At 36.9% G+C, this 16,578-nt stretch overlaps 1 protein-coding gene across 1 annotated transcript; it reads left to right on the forward strand.

Moving 5' to 3' along the window:
* The first annotated feature begins 3,384 nt into the window (after nt 1–3,384).
* On the forward strand, nt 3,385–8,389 carry dhrs7cb (dehydrogenase/reductase (SDR family) member 7Cb). Its single transcript, XM_053341996.1, is given in 6 exon segments — nt 3,385–3,538; nt 4,706–4,818; nt 6,288–6,498; nt 6,591–6,683; nt 7,590–7,782; nt 7,970–8,389. Coding segments are annotated over 6 exon segments (963 nt in total). The 3' UTR covers nt 8,169–8,389.
* The last annotated feature ends 8,189 nt before the right edge of the window (nt 8,390–16,578 follow it).

Genomic DNA, 16,578 nt, shown 5'->3' on the forward strand with positions numbered 1-16,578 from the left:
GAGGTATCACATCCAGATGATACATAGAATGAAAGTAGAAAAAAGGTGAACTGCATTTGACATTTTTCCTACAGTGGTGTCATTTGTCTATTCATATTCTTTTTTAACATTAAAAAAATACAATGTACCTAAAATACTTCATTATAAGTAAAAGTCATGCATTCATCATTTCAAGTACTTAAATACCTAAAATGTTTGCAAGTACTCACTTTTCAGTATATTATGTCACTGTTTAATTATTAGCAATTATTAACAAACTACCAGCAGAACTGAAATCAGCCCCAACAGTGAACACTTTTAAATCCAGGTTAAAAACATTTCTCTTCTCCTGTGCTTACGATTGAGCTCTTCTAAAGCACTTTACATTTTAATCTTTCATTTGCACTCTATGTCCTTTTAATGATTTTAAAGCTAATTTATTATTTTATGCTGCAATCATTTTATTTATGTCTTTCTATTTTTCTGTACTTTGTTTTTATTATGGGGGGGTGGGGGGGGGGTTAATTGTATGTTTTAAGTTTCTCAAATTACATGTTTTTCTGTTTTATGTAAAGCACATTGAGTTGCCATTGTGTATGAAATGCGCTATATAAATAAAACTGCCTTGCCTTGCCTTGCCTATTACGGACTCAATTTTAATATTGTAATGTATAAAGGTAATTTTAACAATTGTTCAATACTGTTGGTATTTTAATCATTGCCTGTAAATCATACTTTGTCTATAACTATAAGCTCTTAGCTATCAGAGGTGACTAATGGAGTAAAAAGTACATTGTATCCTACTAAAATAAAAAGTTAAAGTTATATCTACTACCTCTCCTTTATTAAACAATTCAGAATCTATGAATATGCAAATATGGCTAATTTCAAAAGTTTATCTGCTTCACTTTTAAGTCCATTCTCAGTGTTTTTGCACTGGAGGCTTCACGTTTCCACATCACACTATGTGATGGTTAAATATTGGACTACTGACTAAACTATTTATGATGTTACAAATCATCCTCACCCACCTCTTCAAATTCGATTTTTAATGAGCACAGAGAAACTTTCAGCAGATAAATGCCTTCTAGTATCAAACCCTGCACATATATCATTGTGCACTGTGAAGCTCAAACACTGTAAGAGCAAGAATTAAAACCCAGTTTCTGAGTGGAGGAAGACTTTCAGATGTGTGCTTATCAAGGAAAGTCCCCTGCCTCTCTTTGTCAGTGTTTCTGCATTCAAGTTTTATCCATATGAGAATAGTTTAATAGTTGTAAAACACTTGAAAACAGCAGTACAATACAATCACATGTACTTAACACACACGAGACTCTTGCTTGTCATCCATCCCTTCATGCTGGCAACAAGAGAACATGCCTCAAATGCTCTGCACCACAAACGTGTGTATTAATGGCTGACTCAAGCAGAGGCTATTATAAGAAGCAGGTTCCGGTGGACAGCAGTGGGTCGGACAGGCAGGCAGATAGAGGAACGGAGCTGTGTGAATGGACACAGGACACAGAGGGAGAGAGGAAGGGCCTGTGTTACCTAACTAAACCCGGAAAACCACCAGCCAGTCCTTCTTGAAGGATTAGCTCCTTGTCCGTCTGCTGTAAGTGACCCAAAAATAACACAGATTACAGGTGTGTTTGTGTGTGTTGCTTGGTTGCTATAGATGTGCACTCAAGAGCTGACTAAACCACTGGGATCAAATCATGTGTCAGCCTAAATGAGGGGCTCCGTTTGGAAGAAGGGTCTCTAGAGTCATCATGTATACTATAGTTTTTATTCATTTTAGAGATGATCTTAATGTATTTTCCCAAAGTAAAGCAGGACAACTAAGGTCACCCATTGCTTATAAATGTGAGCTACCCTGGTTCCTCCCCTTGGGGTATCCAATGACAATATCCTGGAGGTGACATAGTGCAAGGCATTCTGTGGCGGCAGCATAGCCAGAGTATATTTAGCTGTTCTCCCTAAACTCACTTTAAATGGTAAGTGAGGCTACCAAATGCTAATTCTACCCTCAGGGGGCATCACACATTTGGAGCAGAAAGCCATAGTTTGAATACATGGTACACATGTATGTTTATTTTTCTGTATCTTTAGATAGTAGCCTACAAATGACTCTGCTATAAAAAATAATGTATCAGGTTTTAAAGCAATCATTCTTCAATCATTTCCTGCTGAGAGTTAGATGAGGAGATCAATACCACTCATGTCTGCAAAGTAACATGAAGATGAGTCAGCGGCTAATTAGCTTAGCTAAGCAGAAAGACTGAAAGCAGGGGGAAACAGCTAGCCTGGCGCTGTACATACTGTAGATAGCTGTACCTACCAGCATATTTAAAGCTTAAAAAAATTAACACATAATATTTCACTTGTTTATTATGATAAAGCAAACTAAGTGAAAAAACGACACGTTGTGCTTATATGGGGATTTATGTGCCAGGCTATTTCTTGGATGAGACCAGTTACCAGGCAACCAGCTGAGACCCCATGAAGTTAGCAGTCCTGGCCAAGAAATAGTCTGGCACACAAGCCCACATAAAAAAACAGGTAACTGTGTTTTTTATACTTCCCTACTGATTAAACAAACAAGAAATAACAAATTAATGATTAGCTAGCTTTAGAAGTGTTGATGGGCAGATTTTGTTACTGTTAGACAGAGCCAGGCTGGCTGTTTCCAGTCTTTCTGCTAAGCTAAGCTAACTGGTTGCTGGCTCCAGCTTCATATTTACTACAATTACAAGTGAGTGGTATCAGTTTTCTCATCTAGCCCTCAGCAAGAAGCACGCTTGCCAAAATGTGGAACAATTGCTCAGTGGTTCCATAGGTTCAAAGTTGACCTACAGTGTATGTTACTCCGATTTCCCCGCTCTCTGTGTATCCAGGAACATGACACAGAGAAGTGCATTGTTACATTGTAAACAGCCTGAGGTTTACTCCTTTACTATTACAGAAACACATCCAGGAAGGTTATTGTGTCACACATTATTGCTTCTGACAGATCATGCTGATATTTGCTGAATTTACAAAACATTAGGAACTCATACTGTTTCCCTGAAATACACCGATAAGGTGACTTCTGATAAACCCCATCATCCATTGTTGGTTTCCATGATTAAATCAATACCAAACACAAAGGAGGAAGAATAGATAAAGAATATAATTTTGAGAAGGGATTTCAGCTTTCAGATAACTGAGATGTGTTTGGCATTTTCGGTTTCAGCTGGTGTATTTTGTGGTTATTGACTACAAGTATAGACCGAGGCCACACCTTGCGAGAGCTAAATCTGATCCAAACTGTCCTGACAGCACCGTCTGCTGGCTCTCACAATGCAGGTCAGTAGGTCTGTAGTTGCTCCCCGCACTGATCCTCTCCTCTCTCCTTTACAGATCATGTCTCTCCCCTCTGTGATGGTGTGGCCCCTGCTGATAGTCGTGGCAGCGGGGGTGTATTACATCTACAATGAGATCATGCGGTTCATGTCCAAGTCCTTAGTGCGAAACAAAGTGGTGGTGATCACTGATGCTGTGTCAGGGGTGGGAACTGGTAAATGATCCTACTTAGTTTTTTGTTGTTGTGCTGTTTTTAACCTTGCTTTTATTGCCAAAGAGGTTTTCTTTTTACCTTTATGTGTTAGTTTCTATGACTGTTTGTCAGCAGAATGTCTGAAAAGCACAGCCCATGAAATTTACCAGACTTGCTACAAGTCTTGGAGGACAGGGAACAAATGATTTATGTGGTCATACAGATCTGGAATTTGTAACATTGGATGATTATCGTACTGTAGCCATGACTAAAATTAATGGAGACAGACGGAAAAGTCCAAAGTATTTAGTTTTGCAATACATGCAGGGAATTTCTTTGACGTTTGGGAAATAAGTATATCCTCTCTCTTGCATGGAGTTAGATGAGAAGATTATTTGTTCATTAAATATGAAGCTTAAATTAGAAGACAGCTTAGGTTAACAGAATACTGGAATCAGCCAGCCTGGCTCAGTCCAATGGTTACAAAATCTGCCAACCAGCAACTCTAAAGCTCAGCAATTAACACATGATATTCTGAATGTTTAGTGAAAAAATAAAACTATGTGATATGGCATGTATTCTTATGGTAGTGTTATGTGCATTAAAACATGTTATTTCTCATTTGTTTTAATCTGTGCACACCAAAGTATAAAGACAAATATTTTTACAGGGGTATTTCTTGCAATAGGACATCTTTGGTCCATTAAATAATTAGCAATTCAATGAGCTGTGGGTTTATTTAGCATGCACACATAAAGGTAGTATCAGTCTTCTCATCTAACTCAATGCTTTTCCACCCCCCAAAAATGCAAAAACAAAAGCCAAAGAGAAAAAAAGACAAAAGTTCGTGGTTTCACAGTGAGTTATGTGCCAGAGTACTTTTTGGCTAAAAAGACTCCATGATGACATTACTCCCGGCCGAGAAATAGCACTGTACATGGGTCATATAATGTGTTAATGAGTGAAATTTAGAGATGCTGGTAGACAAACTATTCTTAACCTTTGGACAGAGCCAAGCTAGCTGTTTCTCTACTTTAAGTCTGTGCTAAGCTAAGCTAATCAGCTGCTGACTGTACCTTCATACTCTCAGAAACAAAGCATAAGCGCTTTTCCTTTACAGTCAAACTATTTCTCCCAATGAAATTATAGCTATTTTTCATGTTTTCTCTCCTCTTTTGGTCTGTTCAGAGTGTGCCCATCTCTTTCATAAGGGCGGTGCAAGACTGATCCTGTGTGGGACTAGCTGGGATAAACTGGAGTCCCTGTATGACTCTTTGACTAATGACGCTAACCCAAGAGAGGTGAGGAAATGAAATAAATCATAATGGCGCATGCATTAGTTTTCATTTAAAACGTAATCATAACCATGCCAAACTTTGAGTCAGCCCTTCCAAAGTAAAAACCATAACTCTTATTTGTGGAGTTGAGTCATCTTTTTGGCAAACCACCCAGCTGAGAAACAAACCTTTCTCTATGGTTGCTGCACTAAACACTACTATCTTATATCTATTCATATCCACTGGAAACATTGGAAGTACAGTGACCATTCTGAACAGCGATAACAGAGAGACAATTCCATTACCATAACAGAAAAATCCATCAAATAGCCATTTGGAATTAACATGAGACTGACATGACATGTTAGTTTTTAAGCTAGAAGCAGGCTGTGTCCTTGTTTTTATCCTCCTCTCTGTTGCCACCTCCCAGATCAGCACTTCCTCTCCTGGTCAATACAATAGCAGGATATCCTTTGTGACAGCACACTGTCCTCTGTGTATCTTCTGTACACAGGACAGAGCAGATGTGTCTATATGGGTGAAAGAAAATACACATAGATAACAATATCAGTTCAGTAAGCAAACATGTGAACTGACAGCTGCTGATGTTATAGCTGTCGATGATACAAATCAAATCAATTTCTGGTTACCATTAAGGTTTTATCCTGACTGGACTTCATTGACTGGAGGTCATAGCTGACCTTTGTTGTCCACTGCTGTAAATGTGCTTTATTTTTCTACCCTTATGCCACCATCACAAAAAATCAGGTCAATTTCTCTGTGTTTATGTTATAGTTCTATGTTTTTTCTGGTCATTCCTACATACCAAATGATTTATTTTTGATAAGAAAGCTTTGTTGTTAAAATGTATCACTTTATCATCTCATATCAAGAAACCTTCACAAAATTATACAATACTTATGTATCTTGTTGGCAAAAAAGCAATACAGCTTTAAGGGGAATTTTATGTCTTTATTAGAAAGTTGACAGTAGAGAAATGGCAGGAAATGAGGACAGAGGGATATGGGGAATGCAACAAAGGTCCCCAGCCAGACATGAACTGGGAACGTTGAGGTTCATGGTCAGAGCCAAAAAAAATAAACTTTTCTAACATTATAACTGTACATTGATAGTTTGTATAACAAGAAACTTTCACATGTTGTTCTAACAAGAAGAGCTCCAATGTCTGTGAAACCATATAGTCAACATTGGCTAGACGAATTTATAATGACTCATTTACTGTACACAAGCTATATTTTATTCTTAGGGATGAGACATTGTCAAAGTATCATTAAATTCATAATTTGAAGGCTCTTTCAAAATGTAAACAAAGACTTAAAATATGTTGAATATATGGATGATTAAGTTAATCTTGATATGACTGTAATAATGAGAAAATGCTCTCATTACACTGCCAAACCAGTCAGATTAATGCTTGATGAACTGTAGATACTTCCATTCGGGTAAAGTAATACAATCCTGTCTTTCCTCAGACGTTTGCCCCAAAACTTGTGATCCTGGACTTCAGTGACATGAACAGTATGGAAGATGTGGTTGCTGAGGTGGTGGACTGTTACGGCTGTGTGGATGTGCTGATCTGTAACAGCAGCGTGAAGATGAAGGCTCCTGCGCAGAGCATCTCCCTCGAACTCGACAGAAACATCATGGACATTAACTACTTCGGCCCCAGCACTTTGGCTAAAGGTGGGCTGGACATACCTGAGAAAACTACCTGAACTATCTGTTTTTATTGATCTTTCTCTTCTAATTTACACACTGTCCAATTAATGTGGCAGGCATTCTTCCAACAATGATCTCAAGACGATGTGGACACATAATACTGGTCAACAGCATCCAGGGCAGACTGGCTATCCCCTTCAGAAGTTCTTGTGAGTTGTCACAATAGTGCCACTAAAATATTCTCAACCAAATATCAAGCAATGGTTCGCCCAAAACACTGAAAGGTTTAGACCTCTCAGATTGTCTGGGACAGGTCTGCGTTAAGAGTCCAAACTAAACATAGAGAAGCACCAGTCAGTTTCTATGCAGCACATATTTTGTATAAACTTAAAGCATAAAGTCTGGTCCAACTCTCATGTCTTTTCAATTGAGGCATTTTTTAAACTATTTTAATCTCAGCTCTTTGGATGGCAATGCCACACTGGTTGGTCGGTCCACCACTTTGGTCCAGGCTGAGATATCGCATCAACTACTGGATGTATTGCCATAAAATATTCATACAGATGCTCATTGCCTCTAGAGGATGATGCCTTATAACAGACTTTTCATTCAGTGTTAAGATGAAGGTGATATTTGTAGTTTTTAATGGATTGTCATGAAATTTGGTACCCAAATAACTTTGGAGATCACTCACCTTTCTATCTAGTGCCTTAATCAAGTCAAAATTTGAAATGGTCCCATACTTTGGTTTATGACCAAATACATGCAAAAGTAATCACACTATGCTAACATGCTATATTAAGGTGGTGAAAGTGATAAACATTATACTTGCATTATACTGGCACTCAAATTAGAAATGAAATAGTAACACTAAGTTCTTAATAATAGACCAGATACCAAAAACAAAACAGAAAACAAAAGTTTCAAACAGGTATCTACTCTACACATTGTGGTTTCACAGACAGAAAGGCTTCTTGTGACAACACAGAAAACAATTAGACAAAGTATGTCCTCAGCAATGTATGGAATGAGACTTCTTTACAGCCGAGGCACACCTCTTTTGTGTTTGTTCACTTTATCTAATGTGTTTGCTTTTTTTTGTCGGCACCTGTTAGATGCGGCGTCCAAGCATGCGGCGCAGGCCTTCTTCGAATGTCTACGGGCTGAAGTGCAGGAGTATGGGGTAATTGTCAGCACCATCAGTCATACCTACATAAACGCCTCCACACCGCGGTCCAATGAAAAGCCAGTCCCTAAACAAAACAGCGTGGCCACATGTGAGTAAAACAACTGGTATGCTGTGTGCAAGTGATTTATTAGGTAATGATATATGACAAATCATCACAAAAGTGTTTCATATTATGAGTGTTTCTTAGCTTATGGGTTGTTTGCTTTTTATAATGGAGCAAATATAATACGTAACTATATTCAAATGTTTGGAATGTTCCTTTTCTTGCAGTAACACATCTGTTTGTTCCTTCACAGTTATTGCTAGCCAGTTGAACCATGGCGTGCGCCCATCAGTGCTGGCCAATGAAATAATGCAAACAGTGAACAGGAAGAGGAAGGAGGTTGTGCTGGCCCACCCCATCCCCTGGGTGGCCCTCCACCTCCGCTCCCTCTTCCCCCCCTTCCTCTTTGCCGTGCTGGCTTCTGGAGTGAAGGACTCAGTCTTGGCTGAGCAGATGCAGTAGGAGAAAGGCTAAAATGCTAAAGTGAGTTGGAGTTAGAAAGAGATGCAGAACAAAGCATGGATTGTTTGGAAATGTCTGATATTTAAGGGTATGTGCTTGACGCAGAGCTGGATTAAAAACTGGGCATAGCGGGTAACTGCCATGTGGCCCCAGAATCTAAGGGGGCCCCCAGGCTTCAGGTTATCGCAATTAGTTTGTGATCAACTTAAAAGTATAGATAGCCTCCATACTTGCTTGGAATAGTAATTTGCGTCTGATATTTGTTTTGGTTTTTTCTCTACAAATAGTTGAATTATGCAAATGTTTTTAATTTCAAAGGTTTAACTGCTGGATACGTGGTGTCTCCTGTTTCACTGAAAAGTTCATTCACAGTGTTTGTGCAGGTTTTTCACATTACACTTGAGTAACTTGAATTGTCATAAATCATGTCGGTACACATGTTAAACTCAGATTATAGCACTGAGAAACTTTCCACTTTCAGCAGATGAATGTAAAAAAACAACAAAAAAACTGAAAACCAACTGCCTCTGGCATCAAACTGCACAAACATCATAAAAAGATAAAACATGCAAGATAAGTGACAAGTAGCAAAACACATGTATGAGTGGAAATGCACTAAAATAATCAAAGCTATTAATACTGGAAGATGATTGTTTATTTATTACCGCTAAGCACATTATAAACTGATAAATGATAGGGGCCACGAGGCAAGACCTACATTATAAACTAATGTTCAAATATTTTCCAAGGAAGATTTATGGAATTCCATTCCATTTAAATCCAAATATATGTTTGTTATTAATTTATTGGAAATTGTATTCTCCATGAATTTTGTATTTTGCCTAGAGACACAGTTTAATGATAAAGTTCTTTCCATGTCAGAAATTAGGGACCTGTAAAATAAAATATTACAATTGTGCTTCATTGGTGTGTATTAAAATCAATCAAATTACCACAAACAAGTGTGTTATTATTAACTAGCAGAAACACTGCACAGAGAACAGGAGAATCGTTGGGTTATTCAGGGCCCTGGTTTGAAGCATGAGCCCTCACACAACATTAAAGTGGTAACACACTTCAAAATCTAATCAAATGTAATGAAATCAAATTTTTAAAAAATGACCTGGGATGATCTGAAATTTGTTCACACACAGTCTGAATCACTAAATGATGATACATTTCTCTTGACTCTGTTATTTCACTGTTTAATTTTTTAGGAGAGAATCAAACTTTTGTTGTCTGCCTCCTTATTGCACTTCAGTTAATATGTTTTGTAAATTAGAATGGGCTCGATTAGAGGAAACTATAACGATGCCTGTGGATAAATTGAGTTATTACAGCAAGAGAAGAACATGATCTGATTAAGAAGAAGGAAATGGAGTGCCGGGGATATAGAACAAACAAACATGTGCATTGTTAATTTTTCACTTGACCAGATCTAGTAAAGAATGCATAGCTTGTACTTTTCACACTGCTACAGTGTTCTGACAGAAATACATACAAAACATGTACCCAGCCTATAAAATATGTAATATGTAAAATAGTTAAACTAGCTCCATCCAGCTACATTACTTTACTTGATATTACAGCAGTAATAATACATGATGTTTGCAGATGATATGTCTGAACTTTTACTTATGTAAAATCAAATACAAGACTTTGATTTGTATTTCTTATATTGTGCTGTTGCTACTCTAGCAAATAAAGAATCACATTGCTACTCCCACCTGTAATAAAATGTACAATATACAGAAAACAAGATTAACTATATGAATTTTATGTCCATGTTTATTATCCATATCATCAGAGGGCAAAGGTTTGAATGTACTGACCAGTATTCCATGTTTAAAGCCATCAAATGATTTCATGTGTGAATGTCTTTCTCAGTGTGTCCTCTAGGTGGCAGCAACACACAGTCACCAGTATTAATGATGCAGTGTGGCTTTCGCTACTGAGCTCAACCTCATCCCCTCAATCCATTGTTTACCCGGGGTCAAGTGTCTACTCAGTGTTTACTCTGTCTGAATATTTATTATCTCCTCTATTTTTGTTGACTATGACATAAGTGATAAACAGACCTCGAATGATCACCTTTGACCCATTTTTCGGAACTTTTGTGATAATATTCCTTTGTTTCATAATGGCACTTTTCCTCAGATGTTGCAATAATTGCTTGTGCATTGCAATAAGATATAAAAAAAATATAAAAAAACAATAAAAACATAATAATTCTTTGGAAGTTGTGCTTGAATAAAGTGTGTGAATGTGTGCTCACAGTCAGACAAAGACCTCAAGGCAGATATGACGTTTTACACGGATGCAATAGCTCTCCAATTACATGTCACTCATAGATTTATTGCACTCATCACTTCAGGAGCTGCTGCCTGGTATTATCCTGCTGCAAGGATTACAGCGGTTGGATCAATGCTTGTCTGTGTGGTTTCTACATGACATATACCCCTATGTGGTGGATCACTTGATGTACATTTTGGAAGATTCATGCTATATTATATCAGAAATAAAATGTCATAGGATGTCATAGAAGAACTGATGTTAATGAGGAATGACTCCAGAGAGGCTGGTCCAAGTATTGTGTGTGGATTTGTGTGTGTGTGTGTGTGTGTGTGTGTGTGTGTGTGTGAATGAGGGCGTCAAGTCCAGCTGGTATGCGTGAGTCTGTCCTCCAGGTCACTCTCCTCTAGGGAGTTCAACATCTTTTGTCTTCGGGGCCGCCGGACAGGAATGTGCCTCTAATGTTCACATGAATAAATGTAGCTCGATGACATTTCCACGTGTCAAACAGGAAGGATTTCTTTAGAGCACTCAGCTGGACTCTCCAAATTGGCATTTTGGTCTGAACGCATTTACATATGTCACACAGAACCTGCCAGAATCATGTATGTTTCATTGCATGCTAGTGAGGTCAGCCCACATATGAATAATTGTTTAACAAGAGAGTTTTTCTATGGGAGATCAGGAGCACGTTGTATTAAATTTGTCAGATTTACTTACGCTTAAAGGTAAATCAAACAGAAATGCATCGAGGTGTGAAGTCGTATCTTTGAATGACCTAAGCCTAATAGTTTCTCTCAATCATCTGTCTCAGTTCTCTGGTGAGCAATATGTTGATAAGGCCCAAACACGGTAAAGATGATTGTCCTGAAGCGATATTCAGAGTGATGCACCCTGAATGCGAGGCATGACTTATATATGAGAATCACCTCAGAGGGACGTCTGCTGCTCAGAAATGGTCTTTCTATGAGCGAGGTGATCACCCTTATCAATTTTTAAAGCCCAGGTTATTGACACTAACCTGACTTATGGAGGTTATGCAGAGGCCATGGTAATGATTCCCTAAGCTTTCACATACAACACCAGAGGGGCCGGCTCTTACTTTAAAATATTGGTTGATAGCAGACGTTATTGCTCCAATGAGTATTACGGTAATGTCGGCACACCGGGGTTCTCTTTGTCCATCTGTTGTCGCGCTGGATATTTGTATCCTGCCCTGTGGGGTGACTGTAAAGAGACATATAGACATAAGTGTGTCCGAAAAATGACTCAAGCAGTAAGGATGCAGACTGTTGAAGTATGTCCTCGGGTATGTTTGGGCCATATTGGGCTTTTATTATTCTATATATCGTATGCTGAACAGTCACAATGTCCACTTCTGACATGATGGAGGTTCTTACTTGACCACGTCTACACCAAAAATAGCTAAAAAAGACTTCAAATTCTATTTATTGTAATTGTATTTATTTATTTAGCAAATAAATGGATCTTGTAAATGTAGCCAGCCTGAGGCAGAAGTGAAATGTATGGCTAGTTTATCCCCCATAGTACTAGGTCACCCAAAGCAGGCAGAAAACAGAAAAATGACCTTTATATATTTTATATTTGTTATTTTACTGTTCTTTTTTTTCTCAATATATTCTTTATTTCATTCATTGCTTTTAGTCTCGTTTTCACTTGAACTTTATTTTATTTATTAATCTGTCTTTTATGTTATGTTTTACTACTTGGACTATTCTTTTTATTCTATTTTTTATTTCCTGATCTTTTCCTTCAACATTTTACGTCTGGTATTACTTCATCACATTTGCTCGTAGTTGTTTTATTATTTTATTTTCTTCTTATCTTTTATCTTTTTTTCTTTTACTACCCCCTCCTCAGATTTCTGGTTTTACCCACTTTATTTTATCAATCTTTTTTTCTTCTTTACCTTTTATTGTATTTGGGTTTTCTTAATTTTTTACATTTTTATCCTACCTCTGGTGTTTCCTCACTGTAGTTTCAGGAGAGTTAAGATAGTGTTTCTTCAGTTCCTGTTTTTATTGAGTCTTTTTTTGTTTGTTTGTTTGTTTGGTGCAGAAACACAGAAGAACAGCTTGCACAATATATTTGTTTTTAGCGCAGCCAAACAAATTATTAAATGCAAGGACTCACAGTTAATTATCACCCAGTCTGTATCACTCTGTAGTCCCCCTCAACTCTTTGGAGCATTTTAACTTCCGTTAGCTTACTTTCATCAACCCACTAGATGGTGAACATAATGGAAAGTTTAGCAGCTAAAGAACCAGATATGTTTTTCAGGAGTTTGTGGAGACCAAAAAGAGCCAAAAGACATGTAAATACCGAACTTATATTCAATTAGTAGCCAGAAACATAACTTTAAATGAATGCTCATGTTGCTCTGATTCTGCTAGATATGTGAATGTTCGGACTGTTTGCTAACTCGGTCACTACAACACTGCCCCCATGTGGCCAAAAGAATTAACGCTGCATTAATAATGTTGAATCAAAAACACTGTCAGACTATGTCACTACGCTCTCTTACAACTTTTGTCCCTTTTCTTTCATGTCCGCTAGGACATTATTTGGTCCATTTTCGCCAGCATTGATCCAGGGTCTCTGCTGTAGTTCTCAGATAGTGAGTGTTAGTCTTTCCATCAAGTATATCTCCTCTACAATGTCCAACCACTGTCCTGGGCTTGGAGGGATTTCAACCAGCTCTTTGTGATGGCCTTTTTGCATGCCAATATCAAGATTTTGAAGTGATAGATGTCCTTCTTTGAATAATGCCACGTGGTATGAAACCCAGATATATAGTCCGGGGGTCCCTGGGCACCTTTTAGCATAGAATCTTTTCAAGAAACTGAGTAACCTTATCCCAGAATGCATGTAATTTGCTTCAATGTATTTTTAAGATGAAGGTACATTTGCACCTTAAGGTATTCTTAAATATTCCATCTCCAAAAAGCCTCTGAAACTGTATGCATACAGAAGTAGAAGTATGACCTGTCAGCCAAGCGCACTGCACCGGATTAAACTATTTTTTCAAGGTATAATCTTAGCATCACATGTCATCTTGAGAAGGGATTGTTTTTTTGTCATCGTACTCTTCCTAATCCCCCTGTCTTGTTTGGTTTAAAGATTACACATATTTAATCTTAAAGAGAAAGTTTGCCTTAATCTCTTATAAATCCCAGTGTGCACTGCTTCTCATATCCCATTCTCTTTAGAAACAGTTTCTCACGGACACACAACAGTCTCCTGAAGAATAAGACTGCACTGCCAGTTCCAGATTAGAGACTTTAAATGTTGGCTATCATAAATCCTTCAATTTTCTTGTTTTTTGGACAGAAAAGTATTATAATGTTTCTCATGACCCTCAAATCAAGAGGGACCACAGATATAATTATGTTACCAAGCGGATGTCGAAGAGCGATGTAAATCAGTTCAAACTTCAGGGAATAAGCATTAGAGTTGGCCGGGCAAAATCCTCTCTGTGAAAATGCTACAAAAAATCTAACTGAAACGTGAAGCCTGAGTCTTTATACCGATTTGGATTCATTTGATAAGCGCTGAGCTTATGGTTTCCTTTTGGAGTTTGATCTCAACCATTAGTATCAGCTCTTTGGCAGAATGTCAGGGTGTCAGAGGCCCCATTGATCTTACTGGGTCTAACTGGAGATGTTAATGAAGTTCGAGTCTCTCTATTGATTGTCTGCCTATTATCAGTCGATGTATCAGGTTGTAACTCAATGTTCACTGTCAGGTGCTGGGCTGATGTTTAGGTTTTATTGCTACCTCCTTGTTAATAACACAACACAAGTCATATTCTCAAGTACACAAACAAAGAACTTGATGTGTCATTTTATTATCCACTAAAACAGAAATTGATAATCTGGGCCTATAATAATAACACATTGTTTACTGAGGATTCATTATTAGTTCTGTGAATATAAAGTGTGTGATCTTCAAAATTAAATGAATATGGAGGGTAATAACCGACATCCAATTTTTACCTAATTTGACTAAAACAAATTAACTCATGGTCTACTTATTGAGCTTTCAACTGCTTTTCAGTTATCATCAAATTCAATCAAATCCTTTTCTTATCATTTTTATCATACATTTCTTCAAGGCATGATGAAAGAATGTTTCTCTGGGAACAAAGTGCAAGGAGACATCATTATTTAACACTAAAAACATTTTAGTTAAAAAACAACAGAAGAATAGAACAATAAATATGACAGATTTAAGTGCGCAATTTCAGTCTAGTGTGCAAATTCATGAGTCATGAAGATGGCTCAGTTGTCCTCACATTATCGGAGCATTTTCATTCAACTGTTGTTTTTTTTTAAGTATATATTTTCCTCCCACTCTTTTTAAAGGTGCACTGTGTAAGATTTAGTGGATTCTAGTGGTGAGGTTGCATATTACAACAAACGGAACACCCCCCCCCAAAAACCAAAAACAAAATGAAACTCTTCCAAGCATGACAAACATACATAGGGATATCAAACATGTAAAAGCCCCTCTCTAGAGCACTCTTTTAAATGTTGTGTTCCATTATTACTCAGTACATGAGGTGATATGATCTCTCACATGATCCCTGAGGAAATTACACCTTTTTATGAGCCTGATGAAGCAGCAACCAAAAAACATTGCTCATGTTGTTTAAGGGGTACACCAGTGATTTAGCAAGTTAAAACCAATAGCTTCTTTTCATATACACCTAAAGTATATCAAACTCCATGCTCCATATTTATAATGCTGACTTTCTGTTATAAATTTTAGTGATTTTCTAAGGTTTCCTGTCTCCTAAATATTTCTTTTATACACTAGTTTCTATCCACAAGTTTGTCTTGAAAGAAACTCTGATCAGAATATGTTTTATCAACATAATAAGGGAATTTTTTTAATGGGCATATCAGCAAAGTCTGCACCTTTTTACAGGTTATATTTAAAGCTCTTGGTTAATGTTAGTGTAGCTTAAATGTGGAAAAATTGAATGGTGACACATGACAGGACTGTTTTTTTTGATCTGGGGAGGAGGAAGTTGGGGTATTTGTGAGTAAGCTTCCTTGTTTTCTTTTGGACATATTTGACATATCTCTATGCTGGTTACAATACAGAGAAATGAGTAATGGCAGTTTGGAGCAATGTGGAATCATGCGTAGTGAGTGAATCAGTGATCACACGTCACCAATAGCCCAATTTCTTTTTCTATCTCACCACCCTCCTGGACCTTCTCCTAATTACTTCTGTACAAGAACATTGTAGCACTTTATGGACTAAAAAAACCTTGATCATAATCAGTGCAGCAATTACATTTCTTTCAAGACATATCAGCAAGACATGATTGAAAGAAGATGTTATGTAACTGTTTTTCCAGGTTGAATAGAACTGCCTGTCACACGTAAATTGACCTTTCTGTGTGGCTTTTGATTGATGTTTATAGTCTATTTCATTGTATTTTTTGACCTTTTAAAGTTTTTCTACTTTATTTTATTCTATAAGTTTTATCTTATTATCATGTATTCATGTATTAATCTAATTCTTTTGTCTTATAATCTATTTAACCTAGTTTTAGTCTAGATTTTATTCAACTTTATCTCTTTTATTTCATTTTACATTTTCTCTTGTCTTTTTTAATCTATTTTAACCATTTTTTACTTTTAATAAACAATTTCTCATTTTCTCTTTTATTTCACTTATTTATTTAATTATTTTATTTTTACATTTTTTGTTATCTACATTTTCTAATCATTTTTATCATTCTCATTTTCTCTTGCGTTGCCTTTTAATTTGTTCTCCCGTTGTTTTATTCCCTCTATTCCTTGTTGTCTCTTTTTCTGTCTTATTGTCAGCTTGTCAATTTACTGTGAAGCACTTGGAACTATAATAACTTGTATGAAAGTAGATTTTTATAAATAAAGTTTGATTGATTGATTGATTGATAAAATCTATGGAGAATAGCAGATCCATAATCATATACTAAAGTGTGCAATCACAAATAATTGTGCTTTATTTTATCACACTATAATAATAAATCTCTTTCTGCATTCACCAGCTAAATTAAATGAACAATAAATAGATGAATTCATTAAAAATATCTCACATT

This window comes from Scomber japonicus, chromosome 20 (genome assembly GCF_027409825.1).
Source record: "Scomber japonicus isolate fScoJap1 chromosome 20, fScoJap1.pri, whole genome shotgun sequence".
NCBI lineage: Eukaryota > Metazoa > Chordata > Actinopteri > Scombriformes > Scombridae > Scomber > Scomber japonicus.